This window comes from Cornus florida, unplaced genomic scaffold, assembly GCF_030987335.1.
Source record: "Cornus florida cultivar Cherokee Brave unplaced genomic scaffold, ASM3098733v1 CherokeeBrave_3.0.0_Hap2_Chr11, whole genome shotgun sequence".
Taxonomy (NCBI): Eukaryota; Viridiplantae; Streptophyta; class Magnoliopsida; order Cornales; family Cornaceae; genus Cornus; species Cornus florida.
Window position 1 is genome coordinate 92,548,790 of NW_026775581.1, and position 27,415 is coordinate 92,576,204.

The 27,415-nt window shown below is 35.8% G+C and overlaps 2 protein-coding genes and 1 long non-coding RNA gene across 6 annotated transcripts; 2 read left to right on the forward strand and 1 right to left on the reverse strand.

Annotated features, from left to right (window-relative positions):
• The first annotated feature begins 12,121 nt into the window (after positions 1–12,121).
• LOC132284982 (uncharacterized) lies at positions 12,122–15,316 on the forward strand. Of its 2 annotated transcripts, none has more exons than XM_059787131.1 (5): positions 12,122–12,251; positions 12,571–12,840; positions 13,748–13,879; positions 14,031–14,147; positions 14,478–15,316. In XM_059787131.1, exons 2-5 carry the CDS (start codon positions 12,571–12,573, stop codon positions 14,823–14,825), a joined length of 867 nt encoding a protein of 288 aa, XP_059643114.1. In that variant the 5' UTR covers positions 12,122–12,251; the 3' UTR covers positions 14,826–15,316. The 2 variants fall into 2 exon arrangements, with proteins under 2 accessions (XP_059643114.1, XP_059643116.1); XM_059787133.1 differs by lacking the exon at positions 12,122–12,251 and adding an exon at positions 12,261–12,389.
• A 247-nt stretch (positions 15,317–15,563) lies between these two features.
• LOC132284981 (stress-response A/B barrel domain-containing protein UP3) lies at positions 15,564–22,611 on the forward strand. Of its 3 annotated transcripts, XM_059787128.1 has the most exons (12): positions 15,568–15,817; positions 16,152–16,244; positions 16,603–16,714; positions 17,589–17,716; positions 18,224–18,363; positions 18,502–18,570; positions 18,806–18,944; positions 19,388–19,450; positions 19,561–19,604; positions 20,160–20,267; positions 20,349–20,410; positions 22,437–22,611. In XM_059787128.1, exons 1-10 carry the CDS (start codon positions 15,634–15,636, stop codon positions 20,244–20,246), a joined length of 1,059 nt encoding a protein of 352 aa, XP_059643111.1. In that variant the 5' UTR covers positions 15,568–15,633; the 3' UTR covers positions 20,247–20,267; positions 20,349–20,410; positions 22,437–22,611. The 3 variants fall into 3 exon arrangements, with proteins under 3 accessions (XP_059643112.1, XP_059643111.1, XP_059643113.1); XM_059787129.1 differs by lacking the exon at positions 16,152–16,244 and having other exon boundaries at positions 15,564–15,817; XM_059787130.1 differs by lacking the exons at positions 15,568–15,817; positions 16,152–16,244 and adding an exon at positions 16,797–16,923 and having other exon boundaries at positions 16,645–16,698.
• Positions 22,612–24,606: 1,995 nt separating this feature from the next.
• Positions 24,607–26,401, reverse strand: LOC132284983 (uncharacterized). The gene is made up of 2 exons (XR_009472407.1): positions 25,945–26,401; positions 24,607–24,956 (listed from the first exon to the last, which is right to left on the reverse strand). It is a non-coding gene; the product is annotated as an uncharacterized LOC132284983 (long non-coding RNA).
• Between the last annotated feature and the right edge of the window lie 1,014 nt (positions 26,402–27,415).

The window sequence follows — 27,415 nt, forward strand, 5'->3', positions numbered from 1 at the left end:
TTTTAAAATAATGGCTTATACCAAAAGTAACGAAATGGTCTTCTAGCAACTCTTAAGTTTGCGGTGGATTGTCATCCACCAACCCCTTGCCATTTCCTGAAAAATGTTAACTATAAGGAGGTGATCAATTTGCTCAGTAGGTGGTGCCTAAGACACACCTCTTGTGTCCCCGTGAATCCATACAAAGAAAGGAGCAATAGGGACAGGGATCATAGTATGTCGGGAAATAAAACATGATATCCAGTTTCAACATAGACACTATGGAGCAATGAAGTGCAATGCATGTCGATATCGCTCCCCATTTTCGTCATTCAAATCCATCACTTTTCAAACCGTTAATGTAACCCCCTTTGGTACTCCCTCAGCACCGAGAGAAGGATTGGCTACTATCCCTGACCGTTGGTACCTCCGCAGCTTCATTATGGGGCCCAGATAGCTCAACCACGCTAGGGCAATCTCCCTAATTCTCTCTAGGTTACATTAACCTTCCGGCCCTTTGGTGACTCCGCGGCGACCATGTTTTTCATAAAAACATTTCAATAAAAACTTTATCCCAAAAATTCCCCTTTTCTTTTCAAAACACTTGTTCCCATTTTCTTCCCAATGCTATGTATGAATGCTACATGCCATGAGATTCTCTATTCTACAACATGTTCAAAATTGAAACTTTACAATATGCTATACAAGAACTTCTAAAGAAATTACCACATCTTTACATTCGATCCTAGTCTAGCATAGTAAGCATAGACAACTGGAATTTATCACATACAAGTAAGCAATTGCAAGTATTATCAATTAAGCACATGGTCACATACTTCATTTACAACACATTATTCATCTTGGAAGAATATTAACAAAATCAACATGCAAATCAACAAATTGAGAGGAAAACTCACAAAAGAACAAGAAGTTCTATGGATTAGAAACCCCTACCTCAAAATTGAGCAAAACCCTTGAAATGGGTCAAGAATTTCGAAATTCAAAGGGAGCATCAAATCTGAAATTGTTGGTACTTACGCGTAGAGCTCGTCGTACTATCCGTTTTGCCACAAATGGCCCTAAAAAATTCCGAGTATTGAAGATGGGATCTAACTTCAATGTTTTAATTGAAAAAGAAAAAGAAAAAGAAAAAGCAAGCTTGAGAGAAGGAAAGAAAGACCAGCGGGAGAGAGAGGAAGAAATGAGAGACCAATATGGTCTCTTGGCCTTAAGTGGTTTAGTGGTGGGTCCCACCCATTTTCTTTTCTTTTGTTCCAATTTTACACCACATGCATCTATGAATGCACATTTAACATGAAGTCACTTAAAACATAATAAATAAAAATAATTACGATGTAAATAGACCCAATCAAAATACCCGTACGTGACAATATCGATAACAGGTCCCACGCGGGACCGTCCGGCCCGAAAAACGGTAAAAAATGCGAAAATGATCAACCCTGCATTCCCAAGAGTCTTGGACTCAATGGAATGCCCCAACCAACCATCCGACATGCCCTGCACACCACCCGGTGTCCGGTACGTGAAACGTAAAAGAACGAAAATACCTTTGCATCAACGAAAAATTTCAGAAATTGAAAAATGGCGAAAATTGAAAATATCACAATCTACCATCCTTAAAGAGATTTCGTTCTCGAAATCTACCCTCCTTAAAAGAAGGAGGCCCACAGCCACACTCTTTCCGAGAACACCTTACAAAATCCCGAGACTAAGAATTCAACAACCATACGGCCTTTGACACCAGCGCCAACAGGCAATCACACACCGTCGTCAGAAAATCCAATGATCACCAATGTATGAGGGAACTCATCACTCACAACATCATACACAAAACTCACTGAATTCCATACTCGACTTAAGACCAACACTGGTCTCCTCTACAACACTATATAATACTTTGGGGCTCGGAAAAGAATGGTCACAAGACCCCTGATCATGACAACATCCTATCACAACTCATCCTTCTAAGGGGCAATCTAGACCCCAAATGAGGAACCTCATCCATCACACAATCAGACTCAAACTCCATCTACATATCTCTGTTCAACCAATACTCGTCATCCAACATACGGCTATACTCTCACAAAATCATACAATGACCACCAACCACACTAATCGATAATTATTATACTGGTTAACCTCAAGATAACTAAATGATGAATCTCCCAACAATTATACAATCATGAGTCACCAAACCAATAAAGCGTACTACCCTGTGCCCAGGACTCAATCCTTAAAATAAGGTTTTTAATAATCAAGCGGATTGGACACTTGGTCTCACCTAACACACCTCATCACCCGAGACAACTTCCTGAATCCACACCAGCACACTGACACAACACCCAATACCATACTCTCTCTATTTGTGACTACTTGAAACAATCACTGACCTTTGACCCGACATTGTGCTGAAGAGGGATTGATTCAGGAGAAATGGTTGGCTAGGCCATTCTCATCATCGATCCGATCTCAACACAGATGTCGTTCCTGTCCCCAGGTCAAAACCTCAAACACAATTCCACACAGTTCTCAAAGTAACCATGAGATCCATTCTCTAATCAATTCATCGCTCTACACAACCTCAACAACCATACAGTCATATTCCAGCCCTAAAAACTCTAATTGTATCTCAATTACGATAAGCTAAGGCAACACAGCGCCAATACCACAATCATCAATCAGCCTAAAAGCTTTTCAGTCACCTTATAATACCTACAGCCGGTAATCAACATCATAACATCATTCGACTCGATTCTTGTTTCTTCAAAATACACAATACGACTATCTCATGTCTGAAACCTCAAAACTAAAGTCAATCACTCCTATTATACCTAATTAAAATCACATATTCCCTCCCTAGCTACTTAGCACTCAAACGATACCAACACTTGTCCTCAAGACACTACTCAATTCAGATATCAATAAAAAGCATCCGGATTAACAACTCACATTACATCACCTAGTTATTCACAAACTGCGATTCACAACACATTCCCTAGCCATCATCGCTAGTACTAAACATCAGAAACACAATTTCCTATTCGGCAACCCGTGCCTGGCATTCCACCAATCAGAGCCATTCTCGGAACAAGTACTACAAAAACTAAAGACTCCACCTCCCCCCGTAGGAGTGAGTCGACCCAATCAACCAGAAACTCTATCGATGAACCCCAACAGCATAACAAACCACTCCTAAACCTGTCCACCCACAGACGTGCATGATTCCAAAATGGAAAACAAGACTCACAACAAAAGACGTTCTTGTAAGGACTAAAACAAACGGAAAGGTTAACAAACCCCGCTCTCACAAGAGACTGACGACTCGCGCTTAAATGCACCTGACAACCTGTCACACGCTACTCACCAGTCGTCCGACCATGGACATCCAATCTCACCTGAGATGAAATGAACTTCCTATGAACCTGGAAGAGAACCAACTGGTAACACATACAGAACTACGAACACAAATCTAGGCAACCTCGCCACTACCGGACCGTTCTACACAATCAACATAAAAACCTCGCACACACCTCTCCGCAACACTATGCTAACCAAAACTATTTAGATAAAAGTACCAACGCCCTTAACATACTAACACTAGGAACCATCATTATACGTTGAACATCGCGTTCCATCTTACCAGATAATCTCCCAATGAGAAACCCTATTAAATACAATGACACCTGATCACCTATTTCACCTTTACTCTTTAAAGTCGACAATGCCTCAATCACTGTGTGTGCAAGACCCGTGACCTCAGTCGCAATAATCCCACTGACTTGTCAAAAGAAAAGGGTGCCTATCTGGCAACGTCATCCTCACTGACTCTAACGACCCCACCGTCCACAATCGCCTCAACTGGCGCACAATTCATCACCTACCTGATAACACACAACAAATAACTCGTAATTTCTAAACCGCATTTGGATCATACCTTAAACAACTCTGCTCATCAGCACTAAGCATCACACTACAACACCATAACACTTTTACTGCCACTCATTCCAACCACAGTTCTATCCTATCATCCCACCGGACCATCAAGCCACTACTAAAGGATTTTTCCTTAAATATCCTTAAGACAAGATTTGCGTAACAAAAGAATAAGCATTATTCTCGATACTCCCCATAATGATCACTGCATACTATTAGAAAAGAACCTCAGTACCGATAAATCCTCAAAACAAAAATGAGCATAAAATCCAGAATACTCAACACCCGACTATCACCTCAATACCATCAATGATACCATCAATCATTAACGCTTAACCAACAACTCAGTCCACTCCTTCTAAGGCGATTTGCGTGCCTAAATGAAAAAACCTCATACTCTAAGTTCAACATCACTACCTCCCTTCATCACTGTTCCTTAGAACACTATTGACCCCGACAAAATCAAATGGCTTACCAACTAAGCCTACAAGATCAACCTCGTTCCACTCATACTTGTTATCAATCTACCCTTCTGGATCCTCAAACACTGAGTACTATTTCCTGATACATCAAACACAATTGAAATACAATCCGAATCTACAGCTTTCAAATTCTAAAACATAATTCATTTGATAACACCATACTCACCAGTTATCACTTCATCTAAGAACAACCAAGCTCTCCAATGACCCCATACTACCTGCCTTATAGTGTAATTCTGCTATGCACAACTAAAATTAACCACTATACACCACCTCGAGACTCTCTAGACAGCCGTACCAACCCAGAACTCCGCTCATCGACTGAGCCATGCAATCGACTCACCGAGAGTCAATTACCCATAGCACACTCCTGTAGTTCTCCAATACGAGGATCACCCCACAATAAACCATTCTCTACGACAGCCCGAACCAACATGCATCCTAGACTGTACCAAAGGATTCATATCTACCACTCGCAGACTATATTTGTGACTTAAGTAATCTCTATCACACCTACCACGTTCGGTTCGTTAAGAACCTCCGCACCAAATCGTGACTCAAGTCACTAACACTAACCTTCTATGGTTATACTAAAACCCTCACTCGCATACTTGACCTCCACGGTCACCAGAACCCACACACCAAAGCATGATACTCTCACACAACCCAGTTACGATGCCTTGAAATGCAACCCGTTCGAAGTCGTGCTCTAAGTACCGAACAAAATATAACAAGAGGACGAAAATAGCTACACGCCAAATAACTCAATCCATGAGCTAAAAGACCAAGCCATCCGTTCGATAAAAACTGAAACCCAACCATCCTGAAGCAACCGAGCTCCTCACCAACTCAGGTCACAACCCACACAACCATCCCATGCTTGACCGCATAAACACATAAAAATATAGATATGCACGTTTACAAAATGAATGAAACTACAATACCATGCTCATTACTTGTCACAGTATCATAAAAGAAAATTGCACTGACTGTGCCTACTTCTCGCCACCGTCGTATATCTCATACTTTCCGCCCCATCATATATAGCATGTTTGCAATTAACATAAACACTTTATTTACATGTATCACAATTTAAACACATATGCACTTAGCAAACAGGCATGCCTTTCAAAACAATAAACATTTAAACAGGTAACAAGTAAGCATATTTCTTAAACAGTTAAGCACTTTAACACACAGGCACATAAACGATGCAAGTCAACTCTCTACCCCTTCTAGGTAAGCCACTACCTGTAGTCCGAAAGGTATTCGAACCTAAAGTTCTGATACCAATTCTGTAATAACCCAAACCCGAAGGCTCGAACCGTTAGCCAGGTCCTGACTCGAACCCAAGGTCACCTAGGTCAAACTCATCATTTCTAACGTCAAGCGTCACCTTTTGGGTCATCATTAAGTTTTCATAAGGGATCAAAACAAATCCCCAAGAGTCGAGAGTAGATAACCAAAGAGGAAGGAGCAAAGTGTACCAAACATGTGCATTTCGGTCGACCGAAGTGGAGCTTCGGTCGGCCGAAGCAAGCCTTCTAGAACTGGTCGTCCGAAACCCCACTTCGATCGACCGAAAATAGAGATCCTGAGAGTACAAAGATGGTTCGGTCGACCGAACCCTATTTCAGTCGACTGAAATAGGAGATCCCGAGAGTGTAAAGAAGAATCGGTCGACCAAAGTGCCATTTCGGTCGACCGAAATGGCTCTGCCGAGCCTGGAACCTGCTTCTATGAGACTGTACTTGTGGAGTTATGGAGGAACTTGAATGGGAACTTTAAAATGATCTAAACTTGCTTTAAACATTCAGAAAATGCATCATACTCTAATCATGGACAAAATACCAACCCTTGATCCATTTACAACATCATTCAATTCAATTACATGGAATTTATACATAGTCTTTGCAAGTGACTTGGTTTACAAAAATTATGAAATCAAGGTGCATAGCAAATTTTTGAGGCTAAGACGGCTAGCTTAGAATACATTTCACTAAATGGAGCTTTTACAAAAGAATGGCCTATACCAAAAGTAACGAAATGGTCTTTTAGCAACTCTTAAGCTTGCGGTGGATTGTCATCCGCTAACCCCTTGCCATTTCCTGAAAAATGTTAAGTATAAGGGGGTGAGCAATTTGCTAAGTAGGTGGTGCCTAAGACACACATCTTGTGTCCCCGTGAATCTATACAAAGAAAGGAGCAATAGAGATAGGGATCATAGTATGTTGGGAAATAAAACATGATATCCAGTTTCAACATAGACACTATAGTGCAATGAAGTGCAATGCATGTTGATATCGCTCCCCATTTTCGTCATTTAAATCCATCACTTTTCAAACCGTTAATGTAACCCCCTTTGGTACCCCCTCAGCGCCGAGAGAAGGATTGGCTATTGTCCCTGACCATTGGTACCAACTTCATTATAGGGCCCAGATAGCTCAACCACGCTAGAGCAATCTCCCTAATTTTCTCTAGGTTACATTAACCTTCCGGCCCTTTGGTGACTCTGCGGCGACCGGATTTTTCATAAAAACATTTCAACAAAAACTTCATCCCAAAAATTCCCCTTTTCTTTTCAAAACACTTGTTCCCATTTTCTTCCCAATGCTATGCATGAATGCTATATGCCTTGAGATTCTCTATTCTACAACATGTTCAAAATTGAAACTTTACAATATGCTATACAAGAACTTCTAAAGAAATTACTACATCTTTACATTCGATCCTAGTCTAGCATAGTAAACATAGATAACTGGAATTTATCACATACAAGTAAGCAATTGCAAGTATTATCAATTAAGCACATGGTCACATACTTCATTTACAACACATTATTCATTTTGGAAGAATATTAACAAAATCAACATGCAAATCAACAAATTGAGAGGAAAATTCACAAAAGAACAAGAAGTTCTATGGATTAGAAACCCCTACCTCAAAATTGAGCAAAACCCTTGAAATGGGTCAAGAATTTCGAAATTCAAAGGGAGCACCAAATCTGAAATTGTTGGTACTTACGCGTAGAGCTCGTCGTACTCTTCGTTTTGACATAAACGGTCCTAAAAAATTCCAAGTATTGAAGATGGGATCTAACTTCAAAGTTTTAATTAAAAAAGAAAAAGAAAAAGCAAGCTTGAGAGAAGGAAAGAAAGACCAGCGGGAGAGAGAGGAAGAAATGAGAGACCAATATGGTCTCTTGGCCTTAAGTGGTTTAGTGGTGGTTCCCACCCATTTTCTTTTCTTTTCCTTTTTTCTTTTGTCCCAATTTTACACCACATGCATCTATGAATACACATTTAACATGAAGTCACTTAAAACATAATAAATAAAAATAATTACGATGTAAATGGACCCAACCAAAATACTCGTACGCGACAATATCGGTAATGGGTTCCACACGGGACCGTCCGGCCCGAAAAACGATAAAAAATGCGAAAATGATCAATCTTGCGTTCCCAAGAGTCTTAGACTCAATGGAATGCCTCAACTAACCATCCGACATACCCGGCACACCACCTGGTGTCCGGTACGCGAAACGTAAAAGGACGAAAATACTCTTGCATCAACGGAAAATTCCAGAAATTGGAAAATGGCAAAAATTGAAAACATCACAACTGGTAACATAAATGGTTGTTTCTCAACGTGGAAGGCTGATAGCATCTTTCAATACTTTGGACTTGTTTGATTTGTAACTCTGAAAATAGTTTCAAGAATTTAGAGAACATAAAACAGTTTGCAGAGAATAATAAAAAACAGTTATCTGAAAATAATCTTTTTATAACTAAATTTTCAGAAAACTGAATCAAGCATAGTTTTTTTTTAAAAAAATTTCTATTTTTAGTTTTATGAGAACAGCCAAAATTTTATTAAAAAAACATTATTACACTAAAAAAAATATTGGACATTTTTGCCATCTATTTTAATAAAAACTATTATCTGAAAGATTTCTTTAGATAAATTTATATATTTAAGATATATATATATATATTTTGGTCTCATATATTTAAGAATTTACATAATCATTGAAAAACATGAATTTTATTCACACAAAGTATACATTGGATATAATTATTAATTTTTTCTTGGTAATTAATTGTTTTAGACTTGAATCGTATTTACCTGTCACCAAAATTTAGTTGAATAAATTTCATGTTCATGGCATCGTTACTCTTAGGGCTAGTTTGGTGCGGTAGAATGGAATAAAAGAAAGTGGAATAGAACAGTTTTTCCGTTTTTTCCATTATTGTATTTAGTGCCAATTTTAAAGTTGGAATCATCATTACCCACTATTCTTGGAGAATGATCATTCTATCAAAATCATTTCACCTTCAAACAAAAGAAATGACCATTTCATTACATTCTCATTCCATTCCAATTTATTGCACCACACCAAACTAGTCCTTAGCAGCTTAAGAATAAGTCAATTAGTAGTGTTAATCTAAGGTACCATTAGGCTCTAGCCATGCATAGGCAGAGATGGAGTCGATGAAGGCCTAGGGGGGCACGTGCCTCTCTTGAGTTGGCCCGCACTCTATAATATATATAGTAATTTTTTAAATTTTTTCTATATATATGAAAAAATATATACAGTGCCCTCCTTTTGTGATTCTTAAAATTATCTCTTTATTTTTTATTTATTTTCTCTTTTACTCTTCAGATTTCTTAAATTTTCTTTATAAAAAAAGTCAAAATTTCCTTCCTCAATTGAAACCTTTTTAACTTTTTCCTTTTACTCTTAAAATTTTTCTTTCATTTTTCTTTTTCTACTTTTATTCTTAAAATTCTTCTTTTTAACGTGTATATTTGAATAATTTTCTTTTTCTTTGTCTTTTGAATTTTATAATTGTTATATTATATATTATTATTATTATTTGGCAGTATCCCCCCACCCCCTCACTTGAAATCTTGGCTCCGTCCATGGCTATAGGATGACTATGTTTAATTATCATATTGTGAAGCGCACACAGTGGCAGATATAATTGATAATCTGAACAAGGCTTTTAAAGCCTGAGATGTTTCAACATCTTTTAACCCATGTAGAAGTAAAGGCCATCTTTAATTTGCTGCCATTATTTTTTTTAACAAAAAAATAAAAAATAAACCTAGCTAGTGGCCTAATCGATAAAGCGCTTAACTTCCTGAATGGGTGTATCCGTATTTGAATTCTCATCCTCTTAATCTGTTAGGGAAATAAAAAAAAAAAATTGCCTCTTTTTCGTCAAATTAGCTTAATTATGACATCTCTTTTAGCTTTTTTTGTTGTTGGTATTTATGAAAAGCTATTAACCATTTCGTTGTTTTTAATGGGGAGCTGTGGAATGCTTCCATTGTTAGTTGATGCTACTACTCAGATTACTCTCCAGCCATCATCTTTTTTCTTAAGTCTTCAATTAAATTGTTATATCGATGGATAGGCCATTGGCCCTTTTGTTTCCCAGGCTTTTCAGGATTACTGTTGACAAACATGCTATGGTTGCTGACTGCTATCGCCTTGATAGCGGAAGGTTGTCTTGGGATGTGCGTTTCCGGTGAGCTTTTCAGGATTGGGAGTTGGATGATGTCATTTGGTTTTTGGCTCTCATGTACAGACAGGAGGTGGAGGGTACAGGTGCAGATTCCTTGATTTGGGTGCCTTCTTCTAAGGGGGTGTTCTAGGTCCGGTCCTTTTTTGTGTGCCTCTCTAGTTTTCATGGTACCACCTTCCCATGGAAGACGGTGTGGTTGTCTAAGGCGCCTCTTAGGGTGGCCTTTTTTGTGTGGACTATAGCTTGGAGTAAGATTTTGACTTTGGACAACTTGAGGAAGCGAAGGCATATCATTGTTAATCAATGTTGTCTTTGCAAGATTAATGGGGAGTTAGTGGATCATCTTTTGTTGCATTGTCCTGTGGCTCATGACTGTTGGAGTCTCATTTTTGGCTTGTTTGGTATTCATTGGGTCGTGCCTCGGACCTTTCAGGATTTGTTGGATATTTGGAGGGGCCAATGGGTGGGGGCTCAGGCGAGAGTTTTCTGGAGGGTGACCCCTTTTTGCATTTGGTGGAGCCTTTAGAAAGAGTGGAATAGAAGATCTTTTGATGGGAAGGAGTCCTCCATTGGAGTGCAGAAATTTTCTATTAATTGTACTCTTTTTTGTTAGGGTCGGGGGAGAGATTACTCTTCTCTCGAGGATATTGTTGACTTCATGGGCTCTTTGAGTTCATAAGTTCCGTTTTGTCTTTGTATAGATTGGGACGCGTTCTCCTTTTGAACGCTTTTTTAATACATTTTACTTAAAAAGAAAAGAAAAAGGAATGTAACAGAGGAGGTGGTGGTGCTGTGTTTTAGATATTGGTATATGGGTTGAAGCAGGAGAGCTATTTGCTTTAGCAAAGCAGTTTCGTGGACTTTGTCTGAGAATATTTCTAATGTTTGGTTTAAAAATTACTATATGATGTTATTATTGTTACGGATATGAACCTCCTTCTACTAACCGTAAAAGTCAACTCTTATTTAGAGTTAAATTTCTGAACGAAAAAATATCCACACATGATACAATATTTTACAAGATTCTTTTAGTCACAGGGCTACATTCATCAAATGAGATTCTTCCACTATAACGAATTAAAGAAGAAAATATTTAATCCAATGTCAAAATCCCACTGACTCTCACTTATCACTCTTGAGAATGTCAAAACCCCACTGACTCTCACTCTTGAGTTTACATCTTTACACTCGGCTCTCCTCTTCTCACAACACTAACTCCTTACATATTTCTCCCCTCTCTACCTCTCACAACCCATCTCTATTTATAAAGTCTTCATACTCAATTCCTTGCTAAACAAAAATTCACCACGAAATCACCGTTCTAACTCATTACTAACAGATTCCAACAAAACTTGTAAAAGTCCAACTTCACTATAACACTATGTACACACTTAATTCGAACCACATAACCCAACAATCTCTATCTTGGCACGAGATTCGTGTTTGTGTGCTCTTTCATAAATGAATCTCGAATAAAAATCTTTCTATATATAGCTCCATCTCAATTGAAAGTTTCTCAACATTGAACCAAATACTATGACAAAATTGAAACACTCTAATAATTGCCATCCGGGATGTCAGAGCTGCACTTCATTGTCTGATTCCAAAATGGCAATGCTTAGTCTTTCCTCTGTTTGTATTAGCAATGTTTGAGACAACATTCGGCTTATTTTCTTGATCAGAACTGTTTTGATAATTTTCATCTTAATTATTGTATTCCTGTCTCTTGTTTGTCAAGTTAAAAAAATTATTTAATTATTATTATTATTTTTTTACGATTTTAATAGATAGATAGATTAAAATTTAACAAGTACTCTCTTAATTAGGAATAGATGGTGCAACTTTTCCTCTCAAAAGTAATATCTATCATTGTTACATGGTGCTAATTGTCAATAATAATTTTATTTTATTTTTTTTTCTTCATTTTATTAGAACTAAAATAAAAAATTAATTTTTTATTTATTTTAATACTACCGCATTGGGACTCCCATACTGTTGTTTCTTACAAATAAGAGGGCAATTTCTATAAATAGGTGAAAATCTAGAGAGTTTGTGCAATTGACCCGTTTTATATTAATTTTTTATTTATTTTAATACTACCGCATTGGGACTCCCATACTGTTGTTTCTTACAAATAAGAGGGCAATTTCTATAAATAGGTGAAAATCTAGAGAGTTTGTGCAATTGACCCGTTTTATATCATATAATAGTAATCTCTATTCGGAGAGAGAATGGAAGAACACAGGGACTCGAAACCCTCGCAAACCAAATCAAAGTTGATCTACTCCATTATTCTTCCTGACATGTAATTGAAGTTTCTATCATAAACACATACGTGTATATATATTCTTAATGTCAGCAATCATATTTATGTTGGTTTTCGAGTTGTCTGTGATCGATTTAAGTTTGATTGCAAGAAAGGCTTGAAGTTGTGATGATTTAGGTTATATTTTCGTCGCATATTTAATTTTTATTTTTGAAAAATTCCTAAAAATAACGAAGTTCGATTGGAGAATTGGAATCCCCAGAAAAACCATATATACATTGTTTTAATTATAGATATAAATTAGTATGCACGGCAATTTTTCAATTTTGGGAAATTGAGTAATCTCTCTTTTGTTCAGATGGCTTCACTGCAAGATAGTTTAAACAGATTCAAGAAGCAGCAAGAGAAATGCCAATCAACCCTAACCAGCATTGCAGCCAAAGCAGGGCCTTCTAGGGCGGCAGTAGCAAATCGAAAGGCCACACCCGAAAGGCATTCGACCATTGCAAAATCCCCTTCCCCTCCAATCAAATTCTCAAATGACACAGAGAGACTTCAACACATTAACAGCATACGAAAAGCCCCGGTGGGAGCTCAGATCAAACGTGTTATAGGCTTGCTTTTCGAGGTATTAATTTAATTATCATTTCTTGTATGACCATTGATATTTGATGATCATTATGTATTGCCTTTACCTATTAGAGTATGTGTGACTGTGTGACCTTTGAAATGTCATCATATATTGTGACTTGAAATGAATTGTCATTGTTTATAAACCAAACACACTGGAAAAAATATATGGGAGCTTGACTAGGTAGGATAGATGAGAGTAAAGATACATGGTATTTTTGTACACCATATACATTGGTAAGATGGATTTATTAGTCTATATGGTCTAATGAAAATTGCCTCTCTCGTAGCTTGAAATATTGGTTTTTACTTATCGTTGGCTGTGCTTTTTAAATTTCTATCATCAATTTGTAGATTGCAATTTGTGTTGCTCAGTTGTCTTTCTGTGATAGAAAATGTTCTATATATAATATATGGGTGATGGCTAATTAATTTCTCAAATCTGGTTGCTTATTTCGCTTGGAGTTCCTAATTGAAGACAAAGTCTGATCTTTCTGACAAATTCAGATTTAATTATAGTTTAGAAATTATTGTTTCACTTTGAAGTTGCTGCCTTTGGAATAATGCCATACTATGTTTGACTGAATCACAGTACCAAATTTGATACTTTGTAATGGTAAGAGTTGTCAAAATCTCCGAGACTTGATACATCCTGCAGAAACTGCACTTTTTTTTTTCTTCCTTTTTTTTTTGTTTTTTTGCTTCTTAGATTGTTTCATTGAATACAAATATATCATTGTTGTCATTTGAGTGCCTAGACCTCATGCTTGTAAATCTTGGCCACTTTCACTGCCATCGGTTGGTATATTTTCTTATAAGTGGTGAATCCAACTTTTGCTGATGTACTCTAAAACCTGCTGTGCGGGATTAAACATCTCCTGATTAATTTATTTCTCTGGCTGCAGACAAGGCAAGCCTTCACACCAGAGCAAATAAATGAAGCATGTTACGTTGATACAAATGCCAACAAGGCTGTGTTTGACAGTTTGAGGAATAACCCAAAAGTGAAATATGATGGGAAGCGCTTCTCTTACAAGGTAAATGATCTAATCTATGCACCAATGAATCCTCTTAGACAGGAAGACTTCTAGTATTTTTGCCTCCATTGTTTGCTAGGAAGACTTTTTTGTTTTTCTTCTCCTAATCTTTTTCTTGTAGGATGGTTACTTGGCTTTTTATTTGTTATAGTCCAAGCATGATCTGAAGGAAAAGAATCAACTTCTTATCTTAATACGGAAATTTCCAGAGGGTATTGCTATCATTGATCTCAAGGATGCTTACCCAACTGTCATGGAGGACTTGCAGGTAAATTCAATTCAATATGGTTTTAATTTTCTTGTTTTAGCACTGGCTAAGGCTAGCACATTTGCTTTCATGCTGTCTAACTTTTGTTACTATAATGATGATGTAGAATTATTGTTCTCCCTTTTTATGTTGTATTTATATGCTTTATTGATGCTTGATACAATTGTATTTTATTTCAATAAAAACAAGAGTGAATATTATATTTTTTTCATTCATATATACATATAATAAAAGCATGTAGTCACTGCCTATAGGTCAGACACCACATCTGTGGTTGCAGGCAAGAGTATTCAGGTAGGGATAACATTTGTGTTAATGTATGTCTTCCAGGCTTTGAAAGCAGCTGGTCAAATCTGGCTGCTGTCGAACTTTGATTCACAGGAGGACGTAGCCTACCCAAATGATCCCCGAGTGCCCATCAAGGTTGATGATGACCTCAAACAGCTCTTCCGGGGAATTGAATTGGCACGAGATATGATTGACATTGAGAAGGATCTCCAAAAGAATGGGATGAAGCCTGCCACAAACACTGCAAAGAGAAGGGCCATGGCTCAGGTTGACGGCATTGCCTCTAAGCCCAAGCCCAAGAAGAAGAACAAAGAAATCAGCAAGAGGACCAAGTTAACCAATGCCCACCTTCCGGAGCTCTTCCAGAACCTTAATGTTCCTGGTTCTTGATGGTGGATCAAGAGATTATGGGACACATTATGCTTTGGTTCAATCCGGTTGAAGGTTGATAGTATTTGCTCTAGTTACAGGCAGACCGGTGCTCCAGACGAGCCATGCTCTCTTTACCTTGCAGGAGTTAGCTTGCTACGAATTTTCACCATTCAACCTATGATATACTTGTATTATCTATTCTATAACAACAAAGAAGGGCTCTTTCGACAATGTCCACAATTTCTATAATAAGGTGTTGTATAGGTGATAAGTGAATGCTTTCAATTGCTACAAATAATTCTATAGTAATGTTGTATTATAGTATTTTAATAGTGGGACTTAGGATGCTTGAATGTCACAATCTTAAGCTAAGGCGGTGTTTGGCTTGAGCATGACTATAATCTCTGCCTCTTGTAAGGAAACCTGATTGTTTGGTTCCTCTTTGTTGGGCCTATACAAATGAAAAAGTCAAATATAGTTAAATAAAGTCCAACAAGGACTTTCAATCAGTATTTCATATGTAATAATAATAGTGTCCAACAAGACAAAATCTGTGAGAAGGAGAGAATCAAACTCAAGAATTACACATCTTGAAAGTAAATTGTCTTCCCAAATTTTGCTTCATTAACAATGAAGCTGAAAGGGTAATTAAGTAAATTAATGCCCATAATTAGGCGCCAACATAAACCCTCTTTTTTAAAATGATCTTTTTCCTGCACCACCCGTTTGCGCTGGAAGATCTTTACCACAACATCCGCTCTCCCCGATTCCCAAATCTACTGTCCATGTATATATAAGGTCTCTGTGCATATATATATATATATGTATGTACATATATATATATATAACGAACGTCACACTATATCGGAAGAGAGTTCAATTCAGAATATTTACAAACAAAATGTTCATTCAAACGCATGCCTGGGGTTTGTCTACCATTTATCCGATCCACAGATTCCGCAGGAACCCTGCTTCAGGAACCCCAGCTTCTGCGAGAAAACCCTTCAATGGTAAGTTCAATTTCTAATATTCTTCGTTTGTTTGTTTGTTGAGAAACTACATCAAATGGAAGGAAATTAGAATCTTTCCATATTCTTATTTCTTTAGAACTCGAGGAAATAAAAATCTTCAATCAACTGAGTCTGTTACCACTATTTTTGGCTGTTTGGGACAACTTATTTTTATTTTATTTTATTTTATTTTATTTTTCTCCCCAGAATCGGAATTATATGAAATTCATGATTTTGTTTCCTCCCTTTTACAATTTTTTCCCCGCATTCCGTGGTAGTTTACTGCTTTCACGTTTGTAGTTAATCCTGAACGTGGTTTCAATGGGATAATCAGGGTTGAAGTTGAATGATGTGCTGAACAAGGGGCTTTGCCATTGTATGTATTCTGGACTATTTGCCTCAGAATTGGAGAAACAGAATTATGGTGGTAAATTTCAGGCCTGTTTGGTTTAATTCTCTGATAACAATTTTCAGGGAGTCAAAAAACTAAAACAATTTCAGAGAACTTAAGACAGTTCCCAAACTTCATGCCTTCTTTAACTCAGGTTTCAAAAAACGGTTTTCAGAAAACTGTGAACCAAATAAGTTGCTAAATTGTTTTCTATTTTATAGTTCTATGAAAAACCAATAACTGTTGCCAATTCCACTTTTACTTGCTTTAAAGAAAGAAAAAAAAAATCCTCAGATAACTGCAGTAAGCATTTCTCAGAAAATTATTCTTGTGCTAATATGCATTTTCAAATTACATTTGGTTCATAATTATTTATATTGATTCCATATACCAGTTTTCCAATTGAATGGAGTTTCAAACACGAGTTTACGGAATATGAAGAATCAAGGTGCAAAATTTTCAGTTTCTGAGGGGCCAAACTCAAGCATTGGTATGGAGAGGAAAAGGTTCTTTTCTAGCTGTTATATTTCATATAAAATCATACATGATTATTTGATATTTATGCATTCCCAACAATATATTTACCAGATAGAGAGAATCATTTCCTTAGGTGACGCCACGTTTGCCCATTTTGCCCGGAATATACCATAGCTAAAGTTCACAACAACTGGTTGGGGTTCATGTGCAAGAAACTGACTTCAGAAAAGGGTATCAGGTTTGGTGAATAATTGGAATTGTGGTCCTAGAATTAGAACAATATGGAAGAAAATAGTTACGATTTTTGTAGTTTGAAGAGTTCTATGTTTATATGCATGAACTTATTTTGTAGTGATAAAAACAGGAATGGAAGTATTAAATTTGTTCTGTGACCAAGAATTTCTTATAAGAAACACAAATGTAACTCATTCTCTTATACAAGGTAATTAAGATTGAGCAAAGAGTTATAATTTCGTGGAGCATCGAGAAAGAATCTGTTAACTGTCATGGTCTAATGTCTTCAATTAGTAGATAACTCAAAATTGACTTATGGGCCAATCCACATTTCTTATAGTTGCACCACCCCTTTAATTTTAATTTTTAGTCAAAAGTCCTGCCTACATGAGTATTGGGAGGGGAAGATCAAAACAGACCTAATATTTGGCATAATTTTGCACAAAGTGGCTGTCTCATGCTCAAACTTGTATCCTCAATTTAAGAATTATGATCTAATATAGTCGGTTAGATCTGTTGACTGGCTTTGTCCTTATCTTGAATTGTCATTGTTACATAGATGAAGTTTTTGATTGAGTTAGCTTTCCGGGGCCGTTGAAAATTTTTCATCTTTTACAAGTATGAGGTTTTAGGCTACAATATGGTGATAGGTGGGTTATTTTCTCACAGAAAAGTTGTGGAACACATATGTCTGCTTAAAGCAAGGGAAGATTTATCCGATGAGGAAGAGAAGGATATGCTGGATTATCTTTATACATCCCAATATCAAATGGGTGGCATTGTTGCAATATCATTAGGTGAGTTTTTTCTTTCGAACAATAAATTTTTACACATTGTACACAGCTAGCATTACATGAAACTTGAACTTTTGAGTAACTATTTTTTGGCATTGATGGTTATTGCAATGCCAAGTGGCAGAAATGAATTCTTTAGAACATATGCCAGCCCCGTTATTCTACACTATCATTTTTCTTGCAGGCAACCTCCTTTTAACATCCTATGTTTTAATTTGTTGGTAATCATTTATGCCTGTCTACCTCTCCTCTTGGCTTATCTATAATGTGACCTGTATCAGGTCCAAAACAAATAGAGATATGTTTCTTTATTTTGAGATTGTAGAATTTGTAATACATTTGGTTTCACTGTTAAATTCTCTTAATTTCTAATGCGAACACTTGAGTACAGTATGTGGTTTTACAGTTATCAAATGTGCACTAGTACTTCAGTTTATATGCACAAACCCATTTAGGAATTGTGTAGTAATTCGAAAGGTCAGTAATGTATGTTTAATTTTATTCGTGTAGGACGTATCTCTGGTCGTAATACTGAAAATTATACCCATGCTGTCTACATGCGTTTCCAGAGAAAGGAAGACCTTGCAAAATTCTATGAGAACCCTTTCTACTTGGGAGTTCTCAGGGATCATGTAATGCCTTACTGCCATGTATGCCCTGACATGTAAACACCAACACTTTGTTCCTTGTAATTTTCATTTCCTTCCAAATTCCTGCTGACAAAACCTACTATTAATAACTTCATATTTCTGCAATTTCTCGGACTTACATTAGCTATGAATTTACAGGGGCTAATTTATGTGGATTACGAATCTGAAGTAGAAGACGATATTCTTCCTATATTTCGGAAAGGAGAGGTTGGAAACAACAGTCAAAATAACCTGTTCAATTCTCTTGATAGGGGATCTATTTTTTCATAGATGAAGTAAATGATATTGTTATTGATTATTGGAATTAATGTCTTCATTCTTTAACTTGCTTGGATCTAATTCACTGTTGTTTTTCCCTTCCAATTCTGTTTCCTGTTTCTGCAATCTGGTCACTGGTTCTTTGACCAACTTCTGAAGGAAGTCGTATTACTTTTGGTACCAGGAATTCAACTATGGTGTGGAATGCATTCTTCTTATTGCATTTGTTGAGAGTGCATTGGGCGCACCTGCTGAAGATGCACTGGCATCCCTGACAAAGCTGATGATGGATTTTCCTTCCTTGATTGTCCAAGCTACTAAAGGTGTTTTTAAAATGAATAATATTTTTTCATTAAATCATGAATTGCTATGCTGTTTGTTGGTCCTTCACGTGCTAATTAAAGGCAAGGTGAAGCATAACAGGTTGCAGTTAATGTATTTTGTTTCACTGAAGCACTTATGTTGCTTCGAGGGTGAGGAGACACCTGTTTGGCCTCTCAAATACAATATATTGTATTCTTTATTTTTTTGGATAAATGGGTGCAATTGTAAATCTTTGGGGATTTTGTGGATATCTTAAAACTATAGTAGTCGCCTTTGGCGTCTTGTGTATTCTTTTGGGTGCACTCGCCTTTAATGAAATCTTACTTGTGAAAAAAAATAAAATAATTTTTTTGTGTCTTTTACTGATGATAAAGTAGTTCTGCCCTTTTAATATTTGTCATTGTCGCTCATTTTTGTTTTTGTTATTCTGTGCTATTTTCAGGTTTAAATTTCAATCTTAGCAACACGGAATATACATATGGAGTCGTAATACGGTTTCGGTCATGTAACTTCTCTTTTGCTATCTTTAATACCCTACTGTTTGGCATATTCCTTTTGTTGAATACTTTTTCAATGAGCAATTTGTACGCTAATTGTTTGTTATATATTCTGCAGTTGAGGCCTTTGAAATATTCATGAACAGTTCAGAATACAAAGATGTGAGGAGCCCGATATGTTAAATTAGCATGTTTTCAGAATTAGTAATCTTTCTTGTTGACTTTTGGTATGAATGCTAAGTTGCTTTTGGCTGGCTTATGAGGGTATACTCTCCTATTTGTCCACTTGAGTCCCTTTACAAGTATGTCGATGTAGTGCAGAAATTTTTGTTTTTTGTCATGTTGGAAATGGTTATTGATGTTCAAATGTACTTCTTAAGTTGAAATAAACTCTAAATTCATTCAGATCTTCAAATCTGTTCTCAGGACTCATGGTTAATACTGGTTCTTGTGAAAGTTTTAAATCGTTGGCTTCACATGTGTTTGAATCCTACTCAAAACTGACACAATACTAGAAATTTTAATTAAACTAGCAATATTTGACAAGCTTATATAGTTTAGAAAATAATTCAGAAGACCTAATCTGCAATCATTGAAAATTTTGCTCTCTTCGGACTTGAACTTTCTTTCAATCCCAACGCTACTTGTTATAACTTTATATATGGTGAAGAGATGATGATTAGAGTCTGAATTATCTTTGGATTTGGTAAAAAACAGATGTGGGTATCTAAATTCCAGCAGATCACCGAAAAAATGCTTTCCATTCATTTTTCTGTAGATCCAGTGGGCACTGAGATAATGTAGCAAGGTTCCCTCACAGTCGTGGTATGTTATCCTGTTCCTTTAAGCTAAGGCATATACAAACAGATAAAAAAATATCTTACATTTTGCTTGTATTGATTGTAGGAGATCCCGAGAAAGGCATTCTTGCTCTGGTGTTGGTCTGCATATAATGGACAAGTGGGCAGGTAAGCCATTTAGAATTTGAGTTAACTAACATATATTTTCATCCAATTTTATTTATTTAAATATATCCATATAAATTTGTATCCAAGTTTATCTTTTTTTCAGCTACATTATATTTACATGTTCATCTCTTTAGTACATGTCAAATATAGATGCTTATTCATGTTGCATCTCCTTGAATAGCGGGTGAAAATGTGTACGGAAAGCTGTTTTTTGGTTGTGTCAATGTTCATTGATGTACTTGTATATCTAAAAATAACCTGCAAGATGTATACTTGCAAGTATAAACGTGTGCTTTGGGATCAAAGTCTGTTTTTCTTGTTTGGCTGCTTAAGTCAATGGCGTGCATATATTTGGTGTTGCCATGTAGGGACCAGCTATATTGTGCGAGATCTTGTGTGAAAGCAACATGGCTTAGATGATTCAAACGTTGTAATCAATTTCATTCTACTAAAGAATGATAGAGAAAAGCGTTTAAAATAATGATCTCTCTCTTGTTTGTGTCATACACTCTCACATAGGCCGTAGAATCAGTGTGTTAAATCCAGTATTAGGATTAGGAAAATTCTTAGCTTTGGACCCATGTAGTGATCATGCTGATCTGTCTGCACGTGTTTGTCTCACATGTCAAACTAACTGATTGACTTCAACATAAATCTTTCATTTTACTGTACTGAAACCACAAAACAAATTCTATAAATGTGGATTGCTTGCTTGAACACAAGTCTAGCTTCTCACATTTTCTTTGTCGTTTTTTCATGAAGTTACATCTTAGAATCCTCCCAAATACAGCGTGTGACCCCTCCCCTCCATTTATGCTGGCAGATAAAATAACGTACGAGTGCTAGGCTCTACAATATAAAAGACAAGAGTTGGCTATTATGTACTTGGAATATTTGACTTCTTTTGGTCCACTACAGTTGCTCTAACGTTTTCATACGTTTAGTCGGTGGCTGATCCAATTTAATTGGCCGTCAGTCGTACGTTAATCCATTGTTTTTTAGACACGACCTGCCTTCCCACTTTTCACCAGTTCTGACCTTTTGTCAAACTCTTTGTTGCCCATAATTATTTATTTTTATTTTTTTGAAAATAACTTATTCAAGCTAGTACGAAATTTGGCTCTTTAAGCACCGGATTGTCTGGATCGTGTGATGTGCTGCCGGAAAGAAAAAATTCCGGCAATATAGATGACTAAACGTCCTTGTATCTAAATATTTGTATATCATATACTATACTCTTATCATTCAATCAAGTATACTCTTATTATTCAATCAAGTAAACAAATGAGTTTTAAGTAACTACAATCTGACAATTTATTTCAACTGTATTTATCAATTATCATACATATTTGATCAACAAATACACAGAGAAAAGAAAAATTACAAAGTTTAAACACTACAAACTGCAAAATTCTGTATAACTAAAACAGCTCATAATCTCGAAGAAAGTACTTAATTGTGAAGTGGGTTTGGTCCATCTGGAACCGACCGGTATGACACTCCATACACTGGATTGGTCTCATAATTTCTGGCTCCCTTGGGAGCTGGCGCTGAGAAACGCCATGAAAACCGGGAATTGATCTCGTTTTTAACTCTCTGCTCTGTTCCTTCATTTGTAATTCTGTGGATGTGGCGGCAACTGGAGAGCTGGCTGACGGTGAGCATCACCGTGATGACCAGAAACGGAACCATGGGATATTGGATTCCCATGAATTTAATGATGAGCAATGGCCAAAAGACTATAAAGAGAAGCAGAGGAAGAAGTTGGAATTGGATTTGTTCACTGATGCAGGCTGTGGTGTGAAGTCTATTAAATATTGGCATCAGGCAACTGTGTTGAAGATGGGAGCCAAAGGCCTCATACTTTTTTATTTTTTAATTTCTCTGTTGAAATGGCAATAATGCCCATTTCTTTTTAGTGAAATTTCATTCATATCATTAACTACTACTACTACTCTTTAAGCTTTATTTGATGTGTGTTATGTATCACTACAGCCATTCTAATGGTTGATCATCTGTGATGCAGGTCAGTGTTCGTTCATTGATGATTCAAAAAGTTAAAAGATCAGCAAAAGCAATCCATTTCAATGCACACAAGAGGTGATTTGTACCCTTTTTTTTTTTTTTTTTTTTTTTTTTTTTTGATGAATATGGGGATGTCTTGACTAGTATATGATATACAAGAAGCTTGAAGGCTAACACTGTCAATTTGTATGTGGAGTGCCAATTTGAATAAAACCGTTTTCTGAATGGTTGTGAGCGTTGACTTGTATCAATTGAAATACATTGTCCATTCTAGTTTTGATAAAGTAACATGCTATTATAATTATTGGCAGAGACACAAACACGTGTTGTTATACAAGGGCCAATAGGTGGCAACACATGCCCTTGCACTCTGATCCAGTGATTGTTTAGTTGGGGGCACTAAGGAGAGACCATCTTTTTTATAGGAGTGATGCTTAAGGCAATATAGCTTGTAGACACCATGAAATGGTGGGTTCATCTTTCAACTTCAAGAAAGTAAGTTCTCATTTTGATGACATGTCACGAAAATGCGACACGAACTAAGAAATAGAGAGGTGTGGAGTGGTGGACTCTACACACTCTCCTCTCTCACTCGTTGTGGGAATGTCTGCAATTATAGTATTTAATTATTTGCTGGGTTCGATGAATCATGGTTATATTTTGTGTCCAAACGAGGTGGTTCAACTTTGATAAGTTTGGGTACACAACTAAATCGTGTTGGTAGACATTAAACATGAAAAGATTTACAGCATTGTCAGTAAAATTTGTAAAAAATGATCTGTTTTCAGATTCAAGATTTTGGTCCCTCATCAATCTTTGCTATTTTCAGTTACTGCAATCTTGTTAGGCAACATGGATAAGAAAGATTCTTGTTAGAGCTTGGTTAGTACTTTATTTCTATTTAAAATTCTATCTGGATAAATTTTTCCCCTATATAAATATTTTGAAATTGACATATAGCAGTAATGCCAAAAATAAAAATAAAATAAAATAAAATAAAATAAAATGGTAGAGTTGATGTTCAGATTAATCTACTCCGTGCTCAAATAATTGGCGCTTATGTAGTCTGTATTTGCTTATTTGATCTTATGCTATCTGTTAAAGAAATTAAGTGTCTCATAGTGGGTCCTAATAGTTGTATATCAAGAGGGTGGACCCAGAGTATATTTGACTAATGATGATGGCTATAAAAATGATTCTTTGGCCTATTTGTCTGGCATATGAGTTTTTGTTCTTCGATGTTTCTGGATGAACTCATACTTCAGTTTATGCATGGCAGGATGATAACTTTTAGGTTTACACAACTCGCCGCCATGAGAAATAGGTCTAAATATCATTACCCTGGCTGCTAAATGTTTATATATATATACACACACACACACATGCACTGCTCTCAATAAAATACTTATTTCCAGTCAGAAAATTTGAGGATATGGCCGATTAGTTTTGGCTTTACATTGAAAATTTTGTTGAGACTAGTGTGACTAAGAAATAGAGTCATTTTCCGGATCACTGAACAATTTTCAATGTAAATGTTCATATATATACACACACACACACACATATGCACTGCTCTCAATAAGATACCTACTTCCAGTCAGAAAATTTGAGGATATGGTCGATTAGTTTTGGCTTTACATTGAAAATTTTGTTGATACTAGTGTGACTAAGAAATAGAGTCATTTTCCGGTTCACTGAACAATTTGTCAGCAGTCACCCAACTTTGACAATTCTTTAGAAACATCACTGCATTGCATCTTTCTTTTCTGCATAATCCAAAATTTGATGCCTCGTATTTCTTTTTCCTAATAGGATATAGGAACAAGATCTGTGATTTGTTTAAACATAGATAAGAACATTTGTAATTATATAATTTATAAGGAGAAAAGGAAAAAAAAACAAAAAATGATTTGGTGATGTCACGCCTTGAATTCCACGACTCGGGTTGCGAAGGAAAAAAAAAAAAAAAATAGATAATTAAATAAATAAATAAATAATTATATTCACTTGAATAAATAAATAATTAATTGGAGAAAACCGGTGTCATCCACCAAATAAATAATAATAATAATAATAATAATAATAATAATAATAGTTTCATAAAATAAATAATAACATGATTAATTAATCATTTATATTAGACTATCCAAATGAACTCACATGTACACAAATTTAAACAATAATTGTTCAATCCCACTATATAAGTCATGGCCACCATGGCCTCATTACAATCCATAAGGTGAGAAATAATATTAAGGGATTACATAAGTAAAGATAAGAGAGGAAATTCCATAAGAACTCCAAAAGATAGATGGGTGAGTTCCTACGTCATTTCCCTCTTCCAAAAGAATATTACAAATATGTCATCAAATATAATATCCAAAATACACCATGTGTCAAAATACAAGTCCAAAAGTAAGCTATACAATGGATGTCACAATTATCACAAGTAGCTCAAAAATGTTGTCAAGATCCCAATCAAGCTAGGAATGAGGAACCTCCTCTTGGGCAATGCCTTTTTCTGAAAAATATAAGAATCAACGGGATGAGCAACGAATTGCTCCGTAGGAATGCCTCATGAATATAAATTAGGTTTCTCAAAATTCTACAAACATTGCATGGTCATACAATATAAGGAACATGCTCCGTAACGTCTAGTCTCAAGGGAAACCTAGATAGGATCATCCTAGTCTAGCATAAATAATATTAATTCTTTCATCAAAACAAACATAAGTAATAATGTGTAATGTATATAAATTCACAAGTTGCAATAACACATAAATGCCAACTTGAAAATAAAAGTTAAAATCAATTAACGGGATAACTCGGAACACACCCACACTCCCGGTTGCATAGCCATGCTATGCGCCTAAATAAAAATAGTCGTTTTCGGATTACTAGTCCGCCGGAAACTAATCGATTGGCCAATGTGAAGTGGGGAAACTCATGTTTCACCCGTGAGCACCGAGCCCTCGCATCTCAAAGTAACAACCCCCGAGTATCTCCCGAAATTAACAAACAAGTCCATAAAATAATCCATATTCCATGATATGCCCAAATTGCACTTTACATGCGCGCATAAATTATACTAATCACGCAATCCATGTCATATGGTCCAAATCACTATAATGGCATACTCTTGATGCAATGTCAATAAATTGGGTATTTTAAAGTCATTTAAATTCATGTTATCATTATATCAAATTTTAAGTGTGTAAAAGTTTAACATCATCATTAATATATACATCTTTAAAATTAACCTTCACAAAATAACAAATACATGATAATTCCATGAATAAACACAACATATAAGACACTTTAATTACAAGAAATTGTACACATTAAAATTTAGGACTTTAATTAACATCCATAATATCAACAATGGAACAAATAACATATTACACATGAAAATTGATATAAAAACTCAATAAAACATTATGGACATGCAATTAAATCATTGTATAAGCTCTCTAATTAAACCCACACACACAAGTGTATGCATAACTCACACAATGGTCATAAAATTCCAAGAACTCCTAGGTTATAAGCACAATACACCCCTATCTCAAGCTTGGAGCAAACCCTAGCTACTCCAAAAGAAAAATGTGCTCCAAATCCAAAATTGATTGAGGGGTTTTGTTCCTCTCGTAGTCCCCGTCAATTTTCCTTCTATGCAAGCTCAAAATCTCAAATGATGGAGAAATGGTTGAAGTAAAATGAAAAATAAAAGAATGGGAGAGAGAAGAAAGTGTGTCGGTGAAGTAGGAGAGTGAGAGGATTTTTGGACTTTTATTCCACTTTCTCTCTCTATACAAACACACATATACATATCACACACATTCCTATCCACACATATCTTACCTATTAGTCAACCTAGGCCCCATAACAAAACAAAATGCAATAAAAAAAATAAAATAAAAGAGGAAGAAAATAAAAATAAGACTTGGTCATCACAGGTGACATCAGAGAAGCCTTAACTGTAGAGTTTACGGAGCTATTTTGCTCAAATTAATTATGAAAAATACTATATCTATACTCAAATGTGGATTTGAGTTTAAGAAGCAATTTTGTTCAAATTATGACAAATGCTAGATCTGTACTTAATCTAATTTAAAGAAGCCTTTAAAACAAGTCCAAGATTGAGTAATTAACAAAAGTTAGGTAGAATGTAGAAAATAAAAACATTTTGAAAGCTACATTTACATCTAATGGAAAAGCTAAAAATACAGTACCTTACTCTAATGTTGCTGCAGTTTTACAAACATGGTATCCCAATTTCGAAACACAACCTTCTTCTAAAGGAAACCATTTTATCACTTGATTTTCATCAGAAAAGCTAATACTTTGACACAAGACACATGATACAATTCAAAGTTGTAGTTAATATTACTATTTTTCCTTTGAAACATATAATTAATATAAAGTGGGGGATGCCAACAAATAATTAATATGATCCAATACTCGCATGAATGGTGTATCCCGCATGAAATGCTTTTGTGTTACTACTATAAATTACATATATGTGTGTGTGTGGGTCTTTCATGAACACACACACTCACACCATAGTGTTATATATACAGTTATACTATAGTTTTATACATATATAATACGAGAGATTTCTCTGTAAATTTCACCCTACCCATACATAATCAACCAATCTAATGCTCTATATTTTCTAAGAATGTCCACACCAATTTGCAATGGATGGTGCTAGGAATTGATTAAATTGAATGAAAAAATAAATAAATCATTTGATAAGCTGAAAAAAAAAAAAGAAAAAAAAGACCACTGCTTTGGACAAATATTAGGATTTATTTATTTTTAGAGTGGAGAGATTACGACTACAGAGAGCGTACATAAATAGTGGTTTATCATTTATTTGTCAAAGTCCAAGACTATTATTGTCTTTTCACAAATCAAAGTCAATTTAGTCATTTTAGAAATTATCATTAATGGATCTGACAAGAGAGAGAACGGGAG